At 58.2% G+C, this 19,792-nt stretch overlaps 2 protein-coding genes across 9 annotated transcripts; one reads left to right on the top strand and one right to left on the bottom strand.

Moving 5' to 3' along the window:
- Positions 1-5,189: 5,189 nt before the first annotated feature.
- On the top strand, positions 5,190-10,736 carry ASB6 (ankyrin repeat and SOCS box containing 6). Of its 3 annotated transcripts, none has more exons than XM_069772221.1 (7): positions 5,190-5,198; positions 5,937-6,170; positions 6,613-6,794; positions 7,202-7,308; positions 7,710-7,818; positions 8,352-8,438; positions 8,640-10,736. In XM_069772221.1, the coding sequence occupies exons 2-7, from the start codon at positions 6,058-6,060 to the stop codon at positions 9,314-9,316; spliced, it is 1,275 nt and encodes a 424-aa protein (XP_069628322.1). In that variant the 5' UTR covers positions 5,190-5,198; positions 5,937-6,057; the 3' UTR covers positions 9,317-10,736. The 3 variants fall into 3 exon arrangements, with proteins under 3 accessions (XP_069628322.1, XP_069628321.1, XP_069628323.1); XM_069772220.1 differs by lacking the exon at positions 5,190-5,198 and adding an exon at positions 5,266-5,455; XM_069772222.1 differs by lacking the exon at positions 5,190-5,198 and having other exon boundaries at positions 5,496-6,170; positions 8,640-8,801; positions 8,892-10,736.
- Positions 10,737-11,585: 849 nt separating this feature from the next.
- On the bottom strand, positions 11,586-15,159 carry NTMT1 (N-terminal Xaa-Pro-Lys N-methyltransferase 1). Of its 6 annotated transcripts, none has more exons than XM_069772223.1 (5): positions 15,078-15,159; positions 13,946-14,010; positions 12,972-13,167; positions 12,495-12,747; positions 11,586-12,081 (listed from the first exon to the last, which is right to left on the bottom strand). In XM_069772223.1, exons 3-5 carry the CDS (start codon positions 13,131-13,133, stop codon positions 11,825-11,827), a joined length of 672 nt encoding a protein of 223 aa, XP_069628324.1. In that variant the 5' UTR covers positions 13,134-13,167; positions 13,946-14,010; positions 15,078-15,159; the 3' UTR covers positions 11,586-11,824. The 6 variants fall into 6 exon arrangements, with proteins under 6 accessions (XP_069628324.1, XP_069628327.1, XP_069628329.1 ...); XM_069772226.1 differs by lacking the exon at positions 15,078-15,159 and adding an exon at positions 14,971-14,994; XM_069772228.1 differs by lacking the exon at positions 15,078-15,159 and adding an exon at positions 14,410-14,666 and having other exon boundaries at positions 12,972-13,205.
- Between the last annotated feature and the right edge of the window lie 4,633 nt (positions 15,160-19,792).

The following is a 19,792-nucleotide window of genomic DNA, read 5'->3' as shown; positions in this document are numbered from 1 at the left end:
CTGAATGCATATATTAGAATATAGATTGCATATATTACCATCAGCCCTCCTGGCTGCCCTGTGCTCTCAGCAGAGGAGATGCCTGCATCACCCCTGGGACCACCGGGCCCTGGGACCCCCAGCACAGCCCCGTGTCACCCCTTCTCGGCCAGACACCAGCTTTATCCTGCTTTTTTCCACCATGGCTGCGGGGACAAGACCCTTCCCAGACTGGGGATGACACCATGTTCAAGAAAAACTACTTGAGAACCAACCTGGGGGGCAGAGACATCCCCTTGGAGGACAGTGACCCATGAGGGATGTGCCCCAACTGGTCGGGGCTGGCAGCGGGGGGCTGCGGCAGTGAGGACCTCCCTCCTTCCCCCAGTGTTTCCCCCTTGGCCCCAGAGGCTGGGAACATCTTGCGGTGATTATTTTGGGGAGGTTGTGGGGCGGCTGGTCTTGGCCCATGAAGGGGCGAGGGCGGGAGGGGGGGATGGAGCAGCCCCAGCCCCATTTATAACCCTCTTCCTCCTCCTTGTTCGGGGCCAGACCTTATTCTTGAACTGTCTGGCTTTTCCAGGGGAGACGGCTTTCCCTCAGTTCACGGCATTAAATAATTAAATGGAGGGAATAATCGTCGGTGAAACCCCCTTGGGTTCGCACTTCCTCGGGCCCTGTGATTGCTGATATTTTTTGGGGTGAAATATGACCTTTTTTATGATCAAAGGGGATCAGAGTTCCAAAGGAAAGTTAAAAAAAAAAAAAAAGGAAAAAAAAAGAAAAGAGGGCAAGCATTTTCTTTTTTCCCAATCCTAGTGGTCTGGTAAAGTTTCTTTAGACATGCAAAGATTTACACACCTTTCTGCAGGGTGCCTTAAATTACCCTCCGACTCTTTACACATTTCCATGAGCAGAGCAAGAACAGTAAGTCATTGAGAAATTAACTGGCCTTTCAGTAATATCCCCTGTCGGCCTTTCAGAAGGAGAATGTCTAATGACTTTTTTGAAGTAGAGGTCAGGGTTTGCTTTTTTTAAATAAAACAATCTGTATTAATGCAATTTCCTTTTTAGCTGTAGGATTTGCCTCTTTTTTTTTTCAGCATCATTTTTTTCTTTAACTCCGCCAGCCACACAAGGCATCTGAAGTGAGACCCAGTGTTTGAAACCCACCCTCCTGGCATTTCCTAATTCTCTTGTGCAAGCTCTTCTCTTTTTTTTTTTGGTAAAAAATGTGTTTTAAATGATTAAAACTGGACCTTGGAGCTGGCAAGGTGACTCTTGGCCATGCTTAGGGCAAAGCACGGGTGGTTTGGAGACGAAGCCAAGCGGGTTTGCTTTGCCTGACACTGAGTGCCTGGGTTTTGCTGAGTGGGTTTGTGCTCAGAGCCTGGCTTTGCTGAGCCAGAGCTGTTGGGCTGATGAACCAGAGCGGCATCGAACTGGCAGGACCATGCCAAGCTCCTTGGGATGAGGGTCCGGCTGGCCAGAGCCTGCCAGGTTTGCAGTTTGCAGCCCTTGGGATGAATGCGTTTCTGTTTGCCAGTCCTTCCTCTTCCTCTCTTAAAAAAAAAAAAAAAAAGATATTTTTTGGTTCTCTCGCTTTGTGTCCTCCTAGGGGTTTCCTGATATTTCTCTCATGCTGTGATAACATCTCACGCTTCCACAGCGTTCACCACGGCACGGATCCGGACGTGCTTTGCCAGCCCCAGCCCTCCTCCTCACCCCTGAAACAGCAGCGGTGGCTGGGGTGGGACGGTGCAGCATCCTTGGAGCACTGCTCGGGCTCGTGCCGCTCCTTTCAGTACCCGGGTGCTCGTTTTCCTTAATATTCACCAAATCTGGCCCTATGGATATTATCGTGCAGAGAAACTGGACCGCCTTACCCATGTCCCCAATGGGTGGAAGGTTTTTTCTTATGATGGAGATGCACCTCTCCTCCACTGTAAGGAGGATGTACAGAGTAAAGAGATAGTAAGGAGTAGAGTATGGGAGATGGTGGGGGTTTGATGGTGCCTGACTGGCTCTTGTGGCGGGTGGCTGGGGGTCAGTCCCTTCCCCAGTGCTGGGGAAGCAGGGCTGCCTGCCCCATCTGCTTAAATCGGAGCCGTGCCCAGCCCCGTGTCCTGCCTGGAGCTGGGGACCAGAGCATCCCCATCCTGCCCCCCGCACCAAGGGCATCGGGACGGGCAGGGCTCAGGGCAGCGCTGCCCGCAGGGGTGACAGCCGGGTGACAGACCTGCTGGAGGAGTCCCTCCATGCCCTGTCCTGAGGGTCCCGGCTAGGAATGGTATTTCCCTATCCGCTGAGCAATTCCTCTTTCTCCCTCCATCCCTGCCAGACCCCGAAAGCGCAGCGTGCCCTGGGCTAGCTCCTTTCCTCCTCCTCTCCCCTCCAGCTCTCACAACTCCCCCCATTCCCTCCTAGCTCCTTGTCTCTGCAGTCAGTGGCATTATAAAACACCCCAGCCAGGCCCTTGGTGAAGGTTTTTTCTCCCAGCTTTCTTATTCCTTCTGTTTCTGCCTCTTTCTCTTGCTCTTTCTTTCTCTCCCTCTCTTTCTTTCCCTGCCAGGAATCCCAGTCCCAGATGAACCAATACTCCGTGGCTCTGCTATTTCCCTTTTATTCCCCCCCTCCTTCAACAGCGAGATGGGAAAAGAGTGAACTGAAAAAAAAAAAAAAAAAAAGAAAGAAAGAAAGAAAAAAATCAAAGCTGCACATATTGGATCCAGATGTGCTTACAGCCCTTTCCAGCAATTTAATTAAATTCCCCCAGACAGCCAGGAGGATTTCTTAATGATCAAATTTCCCTGGCTTTCCTCCTAAAATGCCCCTCTTTCTTCGGCTGGCTGTTGCTCTGTCTCCCTGATGGATAGCCAACTCGCATTCTTCCTAGTCCGCCCCGCCAAGGCGATGGGGAGGAAGGGGGCAGATCCCGACGCTGTTATTTTAGCCGGGCACTCGAGCACCCCAGCCGACCGCACCAACGATGTCCCTATTTGCAAACCAGATTTTTTCACCCAAGAAATGTGGGGATGGGGAGTCACCTCTCCGGAGGCCGTGGCTCCTGGCACAGCCATGACAGGACCAGGGCAGGGATGCTCCGGGGAAGGGCTCCCATGTGCCCAGCCCCTCACCCTTCCCTCACCCTCCCACGCTGATGGCCAGGGAAGGGTTTCAGCCCTTGGCTCTCTGGGTTTGACACCTCCCAGGGCTGGTTTTGAGCCGGGTTTGGCCCCACGCTGCACCCCCAAAGCCTCCTTTGCAGCCAGGGGGGTTATTGGGGTGGGGGCTCATGGGGGTACGGCTGGGCTGGTGGGGCCCTTTGGGGTCACCTCTCCTCCCCAGGGCCAACACGGCTGGGGTCAGAGGTGGCAATGGGGTGACCTACACCCACCAGCCCTCTTTTCCCAGTCAAGGGTGGGGACTGCAGGGGGTGTTCCCCCCAAAACGGTGTCTGATGGAGGGTGGGACCCTGCATAGTCCCCACCAGTGCCACGCAGCTGGGGACAGTGACTGCACCCGGTGCTGCCACCCCAGCTGCGGAGGATCCAGGGTTTTACTGGACCACGGAGGGTTTAGGCTTTACCCAGGCCAGGAGGGTCCAGGGTTTGCCCAGGCACCAGCAGCAGCGAGGAGGCACTCAGGACTGGAGTGAGGGTCTCGGCTGCCCAGCCCACCCAATGTGGGGTCCCCCTGGCTGAGCTGCGCTGGTTTGAAGCCAGCTCATATGGGTATAAAGCAACCTTCATGCGAAGGGAGAAATCCTCACTCCCTTTTGCTCCTCCTGCTGCTTTTCCCCTCCTGTCCCTGCCCAGGGCACTTGGACGGGATTATTTCCACCCCCACTCAGGATGGTACAAGGATGATGCCCCCCCAAACCCCACCCATGGGGGCTACTGGGCTGCAAGGGGGGGGGTCCATGCCAGCTGCCCAGCAAGGTGCCACCGCATGGCACCAATTCCCCGTGGCACCAGAGCCAGCAGCCACTCTGCAAAGGACTTGGGACCCACTGCCCTGCCATGAAGGCAGGCTTGGGGCCTGGGGGCTGCGGGCATTGGGGTCCCCTGCCATGACACCCCACTTTGTGTGGGGATGGGAAGGGTTGGGAAGAGGGGGGAGCGTGACAGCATGTCAGAAAAATGCCCAACCGGCACAGCCTCCTCGCCCCCTCTGCCCCCGGGCCACGGCTGCCTGCTGAAATCTGGAAGCGCTCCACCAGAATAAAATAAATACGTAAATAGGAAACCCAAGGCGGCTTCAGTTATTGCTGGTTCTCCGGAGCTCCCCGCGTCTGGAAATTCCACCAGAATAATCATAAAAATAATGATGATGATAATAATACCAATAAATTTTGGGCTAACGCTTCCTCCAGCAGCTCTTTTGGCAGGAGAGGGTCCGAGTGTGCTGCGGGCAGCAGCCCCCCGAACCCCCCGAGTTCTGGGGGGGTCACAGCCACTCGGTGGCACCTCCCCAGCACCCCCAGCCCCTCCTGGGTGAGTATCCCCAGTGGCAGTGGGTGCTCCCGGGAGGGCAGGGTGCTGGATGGGGAACTGGGCTGGTGCGTGAGGTTGCACGAACACATCGCCCACCCCCCACGAGTGGCAGAGCCGGAGCTGAAGCCATCACGGGCCCTGGGGGGGGGGAAATGCAGCTACGTGCATAGGTGTGCGTGCGTGCACACCTCGCCTGGGCACTAGCTTGTGCACTTGCGTGGGTGCCTCCGTGTTTGCAGGTGTGCACGGCGCGCGTGCCAGCAGCTGTGCACATCTGGGGGGAGGGTTGGAGAAGTTGTGCACGGGTGGGTGCCCGGGGGGTGCCCGTGGGGTGCCCGTGGACGTTGGGGGGGGGTGGGGTGGGGGTGTGCACGGGGGGGGCGGTGCCCGGGCCGGACCCGCCCACGCCGCCCCGCCACTATCGTTCCCGCCCACCTGCCGCGCGCGTTCCCGCCCCCGCGCGCTCCCGGCGCGCCGCTCCCGGCCGCCTGCTGCCCCCTGCCGGCCGCGCCGCGCCCCGCCCCTCCTGTGTGACCACGCCCCTCCTGTGTGACCACGCCCCACCGGTGTGACCCCCGCCCCTCCCGTGTGACCCCGCCCCGTCGGTGAGGCCCCGCCCCGCCGGTGAGGCCCCGCCCCTCCCAACGAAGCCCCCGCCCCTCCCGGCACAACCGGCGGCTTCCGCTTCCGGCGGCGGCGGCGGCGGCAGCGGCGCCGGGGAAGGTGAGGGGCGGCGAGTCGTGGCGGTCTCAGCCCCGGGGCGGCTCCTGTGAGGGGAGGGTGGTTGCTGGGGTCTCCGGTTCCCCTTCCCGTGGAGTTTGGGGGCCCTGCGGGCACTCCCGGAGCTCCGGGGATTCGCTCCGTGGGGTGCGGCGGGGTTAGGGGCCGCTGGGGCCATCCCGGCGGGGTCCTGCCCCCCCCCCCCCCCCGGGGGTGCTGAGGGGTTTATAGGCCTCTGCGCTTGCCCCCCGTGGGTTGCGGTGAGATTTAGGGGCCTCTCGGTCCCCTCCCTGGGGTTGCCGCCCTGTGCGCTGGAGGTCCCCGCGCTGGCTGCTGGGGGTCGCGGGGGGGTTACGGGGCCCCCGGCCTTGCGGGGGCTGCTCCAGCCCTGCTTTTCCCCCAGGCAGGGGTCTGCTGGTCACAGGCAACCCCGGAGCACCTCTCCGCTCTGGCTGCCCTCTCCCTGGCACCCCCAGTGTGTGGGGGCTTGCGGCAGAGCCTCTGCAAAGGGGGTTTGCCCTGAGCCTGGGCTCCGCCTGGCGTGTTTTCTTCCTGCGCCCAGATAACTCCAATTTGCGGCTCTGCGTGCGGGAGATAATTGGAATGCACCTCCGTGGTGTGTGGGAGGAGAGCATTGCGCTGATCTTTGTTGCCTTTTAGAAATGCATAAGCAGGGAGGGAGGAAGGCTGCGGTTTTTTTCTAAGTGCAAAACTGCTAGAAAGGCTTGTTTGTTTTAAAAGGAAGGAAAAAGCCTTTGGAAACCAGGCAGCGCCAGGGTCTGTCCACCAGAGTCCTGCGTGGGGGAAGACACCACTGCCATGCTGGAGGTCCCTGGACAGTCTGTGCGCAGAGCAGAGCACGATGCCTTTCCTGCACGGCTTCCGCAGGATCATCTTCGAGTATCAGCCCCTGGTAGACGAGATCTTGGGGTTGCTGGCGATACAGGATGCGGAACAGCAGAGCACCCTTGAGAGGTAACTAGATGGGGCTGTGAGCAAAGCTCTGGGGCTAAACGCCCATTTGGTGTTTTAGGGGGTGATGGCTGGAGCTCAGTGATGCGGCCGAGGTCAGACACAGCACTGGCTGGGAACAAACCCCAGCTCATCCCACAAACCTTAGTCTTGCTACTATTCTTTGGGAATGTGGGAGCGGAGCAGAGCAAACACAGGGACTACGTACGCTCCCCAGGAGCAGCCCTTTCTGGCTGACCCATGGCAGTAAAACCTAGACTGAGGTTCAGCTGTGACCTTGACGTTGCTGCTTAACCCTACAGCCAACAGATTAGAGACCTGGTGGTTATGTGACAAGAGGGGAGACTAGGGATTTTTCTTCTTCTCTGGTGCTACACTGACCCTTGCACACCCCTGAGACATGTGCCGTTCAGCTGATTAACTGGTTGTTTTTGTGTGTCTTAAGCCCTGCCTGTCTGGGCAATGACAGGAGCCAGCTCTCGGCTGTGAGACGAGTCTTGGAGCGGGAGACTCACTCCCCGTTTTATCAGGAAGGTGTGAGCTATGCCTTGCTGAAGGTCACCGAGCTGGGGCTCGTCCCTGCCGCAGAAATCCTCCTGGAGTTTGGAGCTGACCTCAGCTTTGAAGGTAAGGCTGGTGGGAAGGGGACTGGGCCTGGCCAGGAGGAACCAGCTGGTGAGAAGCTGCCCAGGAAGACAGTGATAGCTGGGGCAGAAAGAGAGGGTGCTGCCAGCTCAGATTCCCGCTCCTTGCTGGGATAGCATGGATCTGCCTTGTGGCAGCCCTTGTGCAGCCACAGTGATGGACTGGGGGGTGGCCAGGGGCTTGGGGGCCAGTTTGCAGCTTTGAGGGCTTTTGCCAGAGATGGAGCCATTGCAAAAGCAGGACCTGGGGTGTCTGTGACAGTCCTGTTTTCATGGGCATCATGATATTCTCGGGACCCTCCCTAGCTGCCTCCTTCTGCTTTTGGTGGGTATTGGGGCCGTTATGGGAAAGCCCTTAGTTCTTTCTGACTCTTGTGTTTTTGTCCTCAGATCCAGTCACCTACTACACCCCCCTGCACATCGCAGTGCTCCGCAACCAGCCGGATATGGTGGAGCTCCTGGTGCACCACGGGGCCGACATCAACCGGAGAGACCGGGTACGGATTTAGCTGCCTGGGCACAGCCAAGCTGCGCCCCATTGAGACTTAGCTGCAAGGGACTGGAGTGTGGGGACAGCCCTCCATGCTCCCCACTTCCCACTGCTTCCCCTTGGTGACCTCCTGTCCCTGTTGCCTGTAGTGTTCTGATGCTGTGGCAGAAGCTCAGGGTGCCTTTGGCTGAGCAAACCTGCCTCTGCCATGGAGTGATAGGTGGGAGAAGGCTGGGGTAGACAAACCTTTCCCTGTGGATACACCGGGGAAGGTTCACTTTGATTTTGGGGGGATGGGTTGAAATATGCTCTTATGCTGGCCATGATGAAGCCCCAGTAGCGACTCTCTGGAGGCACTCACAAATAGTCTTTAATACTTGGGGTTTTTTTTCCTCTTGCTCTATGCAGATCCATGAGAGCAGTCCTCTCGACCTGGCCAGTGAGGAGCCCGAGCGGTTGCCATGCCTCCAGCGGCTGCTTCAGCTGGGAGCTGATGTCAACGCAGCTGACAAAAATGGTCTGTGTGCCCTGTCCAGCTCCCCCAGCCTGGGTTCTCCCAGCAGTTGGCCATCATGAGTGGGCTAGAGCAGGGCATGGGGTCCGGGTCTTTCCGTCTTGCTGCTGCAAGTGCTCTCTGGTTACAAACTGGTTTGGAATTTGGGTGCAGGCTGCAGAACCTCCCTGGTGCTCTGTGTTTTCTCTTTGTATGCTGGCTGTGTCAGGTGTAGAAGGGGGCTGAAACCAGCTCCGCACAGTCCCTGGGAAATGGGATGGGGCTGTGCCTCCATATCCCCGTGGTGCCCATATGCTCTAAAACTCACTGTACCGTGGCACACATGCCCTCTGGGGCCACCAACAGCCCTGCACATGTGGCCTGTGACCATGTCCCCACAGCTGTGCACCATCATGGGGATGGCGGAAGCCTGCCAGAAGTAGAAGGGTTGTCTCATCCCATGTTTGGCCACCTGGTTGGTGGGGTGGATTGTTTTCCTTCCTGCCGTTTGGGGTGTCACCCTATTTTCATCTGACTGACCGATGGCTGCATTGCAGGAAAAACAGCGCTGTTGCACGCCCTGGCCAGCAGTGACGGTGTCCAGATCCACAACACTGAGAGCATCCATCTCTTGTTGGAAGGAGGTAAGGGCAACCTTCTCCCCTCTCTGCACACAATCTCTCCAGGCCTAGCGCTGGCTGATTCTTTGTACAGCACTGGGCACTGCCCTCCCAACTCCTTTATGTTCCCACTTCAGCAAGAGTAAAGCCCAGCAGTGCCAGAGTTAGCACTGTCCTGGTCTCATTGTCTGCAATGCCAGTTACATTCTTTGTCCCTTCCTCCAGGTGCAGACGTCAGGGCCACCACCAAAGATGGTGACACTGTCTTCACCTATGTTATCTTCCTGCTGGGAGAAATGGTATGCAGCAGCACTGAGGAGGCACAGGTGATCAATCGCTTCTGCTTTCGTGTCACACAGCTGCTGCTGGCCCATGGTGCCAACCCCAGTGAGTGCCCGGCCCCTGAGTCCCTCACTCACCTCTGCTTCAAAAGCTTCAAACGCCACTTCCCACTGCTGCGTTTCTTGCTGGAGTCAGGTGCTGCCTACAACTGCTCCCTCCATGGTCCCTCGTGTTGGTCAGGCTTCCACATCGTCTTCGAGTGCCTCTGCTCGCACCTCAGCGTCTCCGAAGATGACAGCTTCTCTACAGACCTCATCCAGAAGGGTCAGACTCTGCTGGAGCTCATGATGGCCAGTTCACAAGCCATCCAGCTGCCCAGCAACTTTGAGGTCAACACCAGCAGTTGTAGGTATCATGGGGAGAAGATCAGGACTCTCTTCTGCTCTCTGAAGCAGCTGGAGCGCTCCCCACAGGCATTGAAACATCTCTGCAGGGTGTTTATTCGGCAGCGCCTTAAACCATGGCCAGTAGATGTTAAAATCAAGGCTCTACCTCTTCCAGACAGGCTGAAGTGGTACCTCCTCATTGACCACACTGCTGCTGGGCACGAGGACCTCTGAGCCTGACTAATGCCTCTCCGTGTCCTCCCTCCACAGTTGTGGTGCTCCTACAGCCACCACATCTCTGCTCTGGGCCAGTTTTCTCTGCTGCAAGAGGTGTTGCTGTCCACATGCCCATGGCTTGGCCAGTGCTGCCCACAGTGTCCCTCTCTGCTGTGTTTTGGGGGGTATGCTTTTTTGGGCATGATACCACGTGCAAGTCTGTGGAGGCCTCATTGCTCTGGGGCACGTTGTGGGGAGGCAGACAGAGCCCTGTGGCTCCCTGGGGGTGAAGAAAGCCCCTGGACACTGGGGACCCGGACACTTGGGCAGAGGGCTGGTTTGTGTGGATTTTAAGAAAAGTCCTGGCGGGTTGTGGGGCAGCTGGAGTGGTGTGACTGGACAGGCAGCTTGTCCCTTCTCTTTGCAGCCCTGCCAGGTCTGGGGTGGGTGAAGCAGTGCCTTAGGTGACCGGTGGAGTTGTGAGATGCCTTGGGGTGCTGGGAGAAGAGGTGTTCCCTGTGCTAGGAGAGTGCTGGCATCAGTGTCCTGGTTTCCTGCCTCTTGTCCTGGTGGTGGGAGCAGCTGTGGTGGAGGCAGGTCCAGCATCTCCCTGCGGATGTGGATGCCTTCCTCGCTCACGCGAGCTTCTGAAACCAGGGGCGAGGGTGAAGGAGAGCAGGGCTGGCAGTGGTGGCTGGCTGCTCTGCACCCTCTGAGTTTCTGCTGGGAGAACCCCATCCTCTTGGCACGGAGGACTGTCCAAGGACATCTCGGAGGTGCTGGGCTCTAAAACAGACAAATGGATGTTTCTCAGCTTTGTGGTGCTTTCCCTGTGCAAGGATGAGGAACAGGCAGTTAACTCTGCTGAGAGCCTTGTGCCTCCCTCCCTGTTCCTTTGCTCTTTCCCTTGCTGACTGTTCCGAGGACGTTGGTCTCCAGTGCCTCCTTCCCAGGAACAAGAAGTTGCAGCACTCGGGGTTTTCTTTCCAAGCTGCTACTGGAAGCTCCAAACTCTAGAGGTCCTGTGTCCCAGCCTTGCCACAGCTGTCTGTCTCCCCTTCTAGGTATCTGCTTCCTCGTGACATGCCAAAGACTGGCCACAGAGCTGAGCTCCCCACGTTTTTGTTGTTTTGGGTTTTGTTTGTCATGGGGGACAGATGCAGAAGAAGATGAAAAGAGGAAAAAAAACCTATTCTGAGTAGGTACAGTTTATAGCAGGTGGATCTGGGATCCACTGGCAGTTTAGCTGCAGAAGGGTTGTCTTCCCCCCATTGCCTTCCTGGCAGCATCTGAGTTTTACCTTCTCCCACCCTGTAGAACTGGAGCTATACATCTTGATGAATTGATGTTTAAAAATAATAATAATGTGATCAAATATTCCCCTGGTGTCTGGAATGGGAAATGAGCAATTAAATGAGGCCTTTTGTAATAATGACAAGGGGCTTGTTTCTTCTGCAGGAGAGATGGGGTGGAGGAGATGGCTCTGCAGGGATGGGTGGAATCACGTGTGAGCTTGGCTGGAGGGATGGGCTGCAGTTGGGGTCTGCCTGTTGGCTCGCCCACCTGGCAAACAGTCGTGCCAGTGCTGACCAAGTCATGTTGGGTTAGGTTGGCACAAGCCAGTGGCTGGAGTTGGGCAAAACAACATGGTTATGGCCAAGGAGGAGATGGGAGTGTTCAAAGCTGGGAGATGGTGTAGGGTGTTGGGAGAGCAGCTGTAGTGTTGCAGCATTCAAGCAGGAGGTGCTGGGCATCATGTGAGTCTGTGGTAATGGGCTGGGGGGGGGTCTGGGGGCAGTTCAGAGCAGGTTCCCCATTAATGCCCAGAGCACACCAGCTCTCTCCCAGGGTTGCAGGGCTTTGTCTGAGTTATCTCTAACCCTGGAGGATGTGGGGGACCCAGGATTGCATCCGCCTCCCTTTTTTCTGCATGTGTGGGAGACCTGCTCCTGGGTTTAAAGGAGAGGCCTGCATGAAGCCCCAGAACCTGGTGTTGCCTCCCCAACCCACCCCAGGGAAATGGCAGAGATTTCTCCCATTTGCCTTGCCCAGCTTGTTGCTGTGAACAGCAGCAAGTTCAAGAGTGGGCAAGGGTCAAACACCCAAGCAAGGAAGGGAGCCCAGACCCTCATAGAGGTGCTCTGAGCTCCTGCTCACTAACAGGAGCTGTGTGTGACTGCAGTCAGCAACCTGCTGGTGCCCACAGAGCAGGCCTCTTGCTCCTGTACAGAGCCCCCAAAGGTAGCATCAAGCCAACGCTGCATCTGACAAAGCCCACGTGCGGAAGTGCAACAGCAGGAAAATGTATTTGGCAAACACCTCTTTTCACAAACAGCAGCAACTTGGAAGACAAAGCCCCATCCTTGCCACCAGCCCCGGAGAGAGGGAGTCGTGACACCCTCGCTGCCATCCACCACCCCGCAGTGAAGGCACGGTCCTCACCCCTCCCGGCCCTGGCAGGAACCACCGTGCTGGCCCGTGCTCTGAGCTGGCCCTGGAGAGACCTTCTCCCACCACCGGCCGCCCTCATCTCATGGCGAAGGTGTAGACGTGGTAGATCTCATCGGGGAAGTTCTCCTGGCGCTCCTCGGCCAGGAGGTGCAGCCCAGCTCGGCGGATGATCTTACGGACCACGTCCAGGTCCCGGCAGACGCTGCTGTCCACATCGTCCATGATCACGCCCTCCTGAGCCATGTTGTCCTTGATGACCACGATGCCGTTGGGCCGCAGGCCAGCACGGCAACGCTTCAGGAAGTCGGAGAGGTGGTTGTCAGTGAGATGTCCTGGAGGGGCAGAGCAGGGGGGGTTAGAGGGCATGGGGTGACGGGCACAGGAGGAGGGGAGGAGACTGGGAGGTTGCAGTTGGGATCCAGGCAGCCAAATACTGGAGCCGTTTGCAGGTGAAAGCTTTAGTTTGGAGGTTTCCAACTTGTGTCCCACAGGCTCTATCCAACCCACACCTCTGCCCTGGTCTCCAAGGACTTGGGGGAAAAGACCCCATAGTGCAATGCCCTTGTAGTGCCCACGGAGGGTAGGTCCCCAACTCGGCCTCCCACCCGTGCTGTGATGCTCATCTTTAATGCAGACCTCAAGCTCTCCTGCCCAAAGCACTCCCCAGTGCGTGGGGCACCTCCCCCTTGGGGGAAGCTGGATGGAGGACAGGCTGGCGAGACCCCGCAAGCAAAGCAACCCTCACCAATGACCCACTGGATCCAGATGACGTCGTAGGAGTTTGGCTCAGGGCTGAAGTCCTGGAGGCCGCAGCAGAAGTAGTTGCGCACCCGCCTGCCCTCCTCTCCCAGGTAGCTCTTGGCCTTGGTGAGGAAGTCCTCCGTCACGTCCACCATGTCCACCGTCTTGAAGAGGGGCAGCAGCAGCCGCTTGGTGATCCGGCCAATGCCCGCCCCGCAGTCCAGAGCACGGGTTGTCCCTGTCCGGTTGGGGCCATCCTGGAACAACAACCATGAGGGGCTGAATCCACTGCGAGGTACCCACAGAGGAGAAATGGGGCAACCATGTGGACAAGACTGGGGTATGGGGGACCCACTGCAGGGCAAAGCTTTCCCAGCACACACGCAACAGAGGATCCCATGGAGCAACTCAGAAGGAAGAGCCCAGCTCTGTGCTGGGAGAAGGATGGGCCTTTGGGAGCATGACAGACTGTGCCACCTACCCGCAGAAACCTCTGCAGGAACTTTCTGGAGCTGTTGATATCGATGCTGGAGATGTGGCCATAGCCTCCCAGCATGCCATCCACCGTGGCGGGCACATCCTTCCAGTACTTCTCTGCTTTGGAGTAAAACTCAAACTCATTCTCCACCACCTCGCTTGTCATGCTGGCTGAGGGGCACGTGCCCGCGCAGGACTCGCTGCTCCTCCAAGACAGGGGAGAAACCACCGGTCAGGTCTGAAAGAGCCGCAGGTGCCATGTCCCCCCCAGTTTCTATTTATCACCCCTTCACCCTCCCCAGGACTATTTCAAACCCTAAAAACCTTCAGCTGAGAGCAAGAAGGAACAAAGATCTAAATTCTGGTATTTTCTGGAGATCAACAAGCCCAAAATCCCTTCTTGGGCAGGGATGCCTCAGCCACACCAGGCATCCCAAAGCCTTACTCAGCAGTACACCCAGTCATATTTTTATTTTTTTAAGACTGACCCACCCTTTTCACCTACTCTGCCACTTCTTCTCCTGTCTTAACGTTTTACAGATTACATGTTTATCTGTGACGACAGCCCCATCAGTCACCTCCAATTACATGTGGAGTTGCTAAAAGTTATCCTAAGCACCTACCTGAGGATTGTAAATCTCAGCCGTGACCATAAGTTAGATATTTGCAATATAATAAAGTCAAGGTATAATCAGCAATACAAGCTATAAATCCCCCCCAGACATCTCATAATTCAAGCCACTGTGGATTTGATTAACTGTGCTGGGGATTAGAAACTAGATTTAAGGTGGCCGAAGGGTAAATTCAAGGACTTCAAACACCTTTACAAATAAAGAAATATATAGTGTTCATGGCTTGAATTTGCTGGCAAATATCCCATTAGACACAAAACCTTTTCTATGGCAGCTTAGGCAGTTTCGGTGGCCCCGCGTGGTCTTGAACAGCCTGGGGACAGAGCAGGGGGACGCAGCGTCTCACCTTACAGATCACCGGTTGAAATCCAGTTTGGCTCAGTGAGGGCGGGAGCCAGTCTGCGCTGTGATCTAGGAGAAGAAAAGATGGGATTTTAGTCCCAAATCACTCCTCTGGTCCTGCAAGTGTGCAACAAGGCCTACCGCAGCCCCAGGGAGCTGGAGGTAATAGCTGCACCAACCCTGCAGGCACCCTCCCGGGGCGGTTGGGGGGCTGGAGCTGGTGCTGCCCCATAGCTCAGAAGAGTCGAGGCTGAGCCACGGGGGCAGCCAGTGTGTAGAGGGTTTTGATCCCGCTTTTAAGCAATGCTGCTGGCTGATCTCATGGGTTGGGACCCTGGTTCGCCCTCCTGGCAGTGACACCCTTTCCTTGCCCCCAGGTTCGGCTGCGTGACCCCCTGGTGATGTTTTTCAGGGTGTCATGGGCCACTGGCACAGGTTGAGAGCACCCAGCAGGACGACCCTACCCACCAGTGTGGACCCCAGTACTGGCAGCTCCCCGCTGCCATGAAAGGCCCCGAAACGTGGCAGCTCCCCAGCTGACGTGGGGGCAGGTGAAGGCAGGCACTCGCCCCGCAGCCCCGCTGCTGGGAGAAGGTCACACCAGCCCTCTCCTCTTTTGGGGTGTGTGTGGGGGGGTCACCCCAGCGTGGGGCCCATTCCCCAATCCCTGGGACTGTTTGAAGGCTGGGGGGGCGGTAGGGAAAGGGGGTGGGTGGGAGGAGGGTTCCCCAGGACGAGCCGGGGAGGGGTGTACCGCCACGGGGGGCAGTGGGGTCCCATCCCGGGGGCTGGGGGTGGGTGGGGGGGGTGCGAGGGGACGGTTCCTGGTTCAAGGCCTAAACCAACCATTTCCCCGGCACCCCCATCGGGGCTGGGGACCCCCCACCCCCCCCCCCCCGCGCTCCAGGGCTGCGGCGTGGGGAGCCCCGCAGGCCTCCGGGCTGCAGCCCTGCCCGCCGCCGAGGGGGGGGGGGGGCCGAATCCGACCCCGGCAGCTTCCCCCGGCCTCTCCCGGCCCCCCCACCCCACCGCTGCGGGTACGGAGCGGCCCCGGGGGCGGAGGGGCCCGGTCCCGCCCGCTCCCTCAGGCCGGGCGGCCGCGACCCCCGGCTTCCCCCCCCTCCCCCCCCGGTTACCTCAGCCGGCGGCCGCGCTCTGTCCCCCCACCCCCCCCTTCCTCCCGCCCTCGCCGTGACGGGCGGCCGCGGGCACCAACCAGGCGGCGGCGCTCGCGGTGACGTCAGCGTGAGGTCACCTGGGGGGCGGGCCCTCTCCCGCTCTCCTACCGGCTGTCCGCGGGGGGGCGCCCCGGTGCGGGGGGAGGTCCGCTGTGGGGCGGACTGGGACGAACTGGGATAAACTGGGGAGGAGCGCGACGCAGGGCGGCAGGAGGGCCTCGTCTCGCCGCGGTGCGGGGCTCGGCGCCCCCCCCTACCCCCCCCACGTGTGCCCGTACCGTGTCACGGTGCGACCCCGGCGCTGCCCGCGGGCTCCAGCGGGGCCCCGCCACGACCCTCAGCCTGGCACCGTGCGGCGGTCAGGAGCCCGGCGGCGGTGGCACCGGGATGGCAGGGCCCGGGGCAGGGCGGCGGGGTCGGGGTGAGCAGGACAAGGCAGACGACGGGGTGTCGGGGTCGGGCTGTGCCCGCTTGCCCCGACCCCCGACCCCGACCCCCGGCCCGGCCCTGCTGCTGCCCCGTCCCTATCCCGCCGTTGTCCTCGTCCCGGTGCCGGTCCCGTCCCGTCCCGCCGCGGCCGCGCGGGGGCGCTGTTGTCCCGCCGTTGCGCCGCCGCCGCCGCGGGAAGTTCGCTGCGTTCGGCGGGGGGGGGGGCGGCGGGAACCGGGGGGGGGGAGAGCCGGAGCCGGCCCCGCACATACCCCTGCGCCCACCCCGGCACTGACACCCCACCCGCACCGGGCTCCTACCCCCCCCCCCCCCGGCACTGACCCCTCACTTATCCATCGCCCACCCTGCGCCCCGGGGAAGGGGGAGGTGGCGGGGGGGGGGGCACCGGTCCCGCGGCTCCCAGGCGCTGGTTCCGATTCTCCCGTGTCCCGCCCGGCTCCGTCCTGCCGCGCCAACACGGGGAGCTGAGGCCTGACGGGCTCATCGCAGCTGTGACCCTCTCCGCATTGCCCGGGATGCGGCTGAGACCGTCCCCTCTGGGGCAGCTGCCCCCCCCTCTCCGTGGTGGTGGTCTCCGGTCGAGGAGCAACAGCCCACCCCGTTGTGTCCCGTCTGTACCCCCAACCGACCCCCCCCGACACCCGTGGATGGGGACCCGCGACACCCGAGGCCTTCGGAAAGGGATCGCTGTGGGGACAAGTGACAAAACTGGGTTGGCTGCAGCCACGTCCCTGGGGAAAGGAGGCTGGTGTGGATTCTCTGGTGTCTAATATGGGGTGAGTCCTTCCCTCAGCAGGGCACCGGCCCCTCCCTCACCTTCCCCCAGACCCGGACTTACACAAAACCTGTAGGAATAAAAAATCTGCTTGAAATCACCCAAAGCGGTCAGAAGGTAGCAGCAACAGGGACAACGCTGCACAGGCACAGGGGAAGCAGGGGTTCGTTCCCACCCAGCCAGCACCCGCTTATACCCCCAAATGCCCTAATGGCCCCAGCAAGGATTTGCTGTCCCCAAAACAGAGCTGCTCACCCCACGGCCATCCAAAAATCCATCGGACAACTGGGATGTGGCATCGGTGCCAGAGCCCCTTGCCATCCTTCCACAGTGCCTCTGCGGAAAGCGAAGGGAGACCCCACCTTTGGGCAAGCAGCTGTCACTCTGGGACAGATTTTGGGCACCCAGGTGCCCCGAGTCCCTGTGAAAAGACCCAAGCGCACCGGGAATGGCAGCGACCCAAGGCGGGGGCTGATGGCAGGGGCTGGGAACACACGTTTAGTCAGCTGCGGAGTTGGGGATGCAGTGAGAGCATCTCTGAGTGCAGAAAGCACTGGTTTTACCCCCTTTTGCTTTCCAGATTTTAAGGAAATGAGATTATCTGTCACTGGGGAGGGGACACTGAGCACAGGGCAGCAGTGCCTGGCTGCTCCCGGGACGGGGTGGTGGTTGGGGAGGTGCATGGGGGTGAGCGTCTCCCAGGCACAGGCACCTGAATGACCAAACCCCACCAGTGGCCGCTGCATCGCTCTGGTTGCCACCAGCGTTTTCAAGCAGGCCATGGGCATCCGCGTCCCATCCATGCCACCTATTTCCCATGGGAGCGTGCACTATTTGCTCCCCCTGCTTTTCCAAAAAAGACATTTTTCTCCTTTTTTTTCACTGTACTGCCGTGGGGCTCCTGAACATGGTTTCCACTAAGCTCCAGCCACCCCCTCCATCTTTCCCTGCTGCCGAGGCCCTTTGCAGTGGCAGAAAGGGGACGGTGCTTCTGTCCCGTCCCGTCCCGTCCCCGGGGGTTGGGGGTCCACGTCGGCCCCTCAGGTTACAATGAAACCTGCAGCAGTTGCCTTGAACCGGGGACCAATCTTCCTTGCGAATGTTCCCTTTGATTTTATATTATTATTATTATTATTAAGGCAACAGAGTGTGGCTGAAAATTAAGAGAGGAAAAAGAAATCGGTTGAGCGTCCCTCAGCTCACCACACTCCTGAGCCCAGCAAAGGGCTGGGGACAAAGGTGCCACCACGGAGGACACCCTATTGAGTCCCACTCTCTGCTGGAGAAGGGTCCAGCCTTGGAGCCAGTTTGTGCAAAGCCAAGTCTGCAAAAACGTGGCAGCAGCAACAGCTCCAGCCACACCGCAGAGCCACCCGCTCCCCTCCTCGGCTCAGCTGCCTCCCCGTGGTCGCTGCTGCCGGGAAATGCTTTTCCTCTGACCAGTTTCAATCTTGTCACTTGGTAATTCTGCCACGAGACAGAAAACACCCCCCAGACCCCCTTCTCCAGCCCATTTGTTTCCCTGCACACTCCCCTCCTGCTCCCGCTCACTTGCCGCCTTTCAAGGTAATCACCGGCGCTGCAATTGCTCTTCAGGAATACTTTTTTTTTCTTTTCCCCAGGTGCTTAATCACCCTTATTACCCTTTTCTGATTAATTAATTCTAATTAATTTTGCACTATCATTTTTGAGAAGAGGTGACCAGGACAGCGCATGTTGTTGCAGGTGATTTGCAAGGCAGGTCCTGCAGTGCCGGCACAGCCCTTCTCTTGGCAGCGTTTAACCCAGGTCCGGGTGGGCGCCTGCTGCCCCGTTTGCTGCCATTAATGGCAATTAATAGAGCAACGAAGCACTCCGAGGCCCTGGGAAGAATCCCGAGGTACTTTGCTGGGACCCACGCGGGATGTTCCCACCTCTTTTGCTCTGCCGAGGCAGTGGGGTTTGACCCCAGCCAAACCTGCCCCTGCGTCCACGGTTGCCCAGCTCCTTCAGCCATCTCCGCTGTGCCATGGCAAAGACTTGGGAAGTCGGAATAAATCAGGTCAGGGCTTCTCCCCACTCACCAAGAGCAGCCAAGACACTCAGAGGGGTGGCAGAGACACAGGTCCCTTCGTGCCAGCCATGCTCCATCATCTCTCATCTGCCAGCACTGGTGCCAGCCCTTCGCCGGGTACCGGCGTCACCTCCGCGTCACCCTGGGGCCTTCAGAGCTGAAACCCAACATGGTTTGGGTGATCCTGCCCTTAAAATAAATACAGAAGCCTGGGGGACAGAGGTCATCCACACCTCGGCCCCAGTGCCCGGCAAGGAGAGGGGATATGGGCTGGGAGGCTGCAGCCACACTTGTGCCCAGGAGCCTTGTCAGGGCTTCCCATGTCCCTGTCACCGGCCACTGGTCGCTGTCCCCAAATGGAGCTGGTTGGGCACTTCTGCTGGCCCAGTGGCTACCCAGCGTGGCTTGGGGCTGGGACCATCCATCCCACCTCACTCCCTCAGCCACTGGCACTCGCTGGGAGGCTGAAGCATCGCCATCAACACTGCTGAAACCCCCCAGCAGCCCAAAATATCTAAAATGTGTTTATTATATGTAGTGTAATATATGTGATATACTATAACTGTATGCTATACATTAGGTAATAGATAATGGATATTGAGTATACATTTATATAAAAATTCTATGAGCTGTGTATAATATTGTGAGTATAACTGTGTATAAAAGTGTGTGTTTATATACACACATACAGTGTAAATGGACCATTAATGTCTATATATATACCTACATGTATGTATACAGCATACCATATACACCATACATATATACACATATATTTACACAACAGACAGACAGAGGTATATGGATATAGATATATGCACATGGACATATGCATATATATGCACATGCACAAACATATATATAAAACCTATATTTTTTATATATGTATGTATGGTGTACATGGTATGGTGGGGGGAAGAAGGAGAGAGAGAGTACATACGTACGTGTGTGTGTGTGTGTGTGTAGTGCACAGTGAGGCTCTCCTGGCTCTGTGGCCAGTGTGGGACAGCAGGGAGGAAGAGGAGGAAGAGGAGGAAGAGGAAGAAGAGGAGGAAGAGACGGAGGAAAGCGCACGGCAGGGAGAAAGAGGGAGAATACAAACTGCTCTGAGTTACAAAAGCTCCCCTCTTTGATTAATTGTACTTTCTGGTTGATAAATGTTACTCATGAGTATAAAATATGCAAAGCACTTAGCAAGTTCACACTGTTTAAAGAACTCAACTAACTAAATTAAAATTCGATGATATGAACGGAGCTGCTGAAGAGCAGCGTGGCAGCGCGCTGTTCGGGGAGCCAGCCCGAGCAGGGAGCCTGCGCCACGGCCACGCATCCCACCCGCGCATCCCTCCCCGGCAAACCAAACCACGCCGGCCCCAGCGCAGCGGCCCCCAGCCC

This window comes from Haliaeetus albicilla, chromosome 26 (assembly GCF_947461875.1).
Source record: "Haliaeetus albicilla chromosome 26, bHalAlb1.1, whole genome shotgun sequence".
NCBI lineage: Eukaryota > Metazoa > Chordata > Aves > Accipitriformes > Accipitridae > Haliaeetus > Haliaeetus albicilla.
This window is presented reverse-complemented; position numbering and strand designations above follow the sequence as displayed.

Excerpts from the sequence above, each read along its gene's own strand:
- ASB6 (XM_069772221.1), top strand. The coding sequence starts at position 6,058 with ATGCCTTTCCTGCACGGCTTCCGCAGGATCATCTTCGAGTATCAGCCC. Across the intron at positions 7,309-7,709 it reads ACATCAACCGGAGAGACCGG|ATCCATGAGAGCAGTCCTCT; the intron begins GTACGGATTTAG and ends TGCTCTATGCAG. Across the intron at positions 8,439-8,639 it reads CCATCTCTTGTTGGAAGGAG|GTGCAGACGTCAGGGCCACC; the intron begins GTAAGGGCAACC and ends CCCTTCCTCCAG.
- NTMT1 (XM_069772223.1), bottom strand. The coding sequence starts at position 13,133 with ATGACAAGCGAGGTGGTGGAGAATGAGTTTGAGTTTTACTCCAAAGCA. Across the intron at positions 12,748-12,971 it reads TCCTGCAGAGGTTTCTGCGG|GATGGCCCCAACCGGACAGG; the intron begins GTAGGTGGCACA and ends TTGTTGTTCCAG. Across the intron at positions 12,082-12,494 it reads CTGGATCCAGTGGGTCATTG|GACATCTCACTGACAACCAC; the intron begins GTGAGGGTTGCT and ends CTGCCCCTCCAG.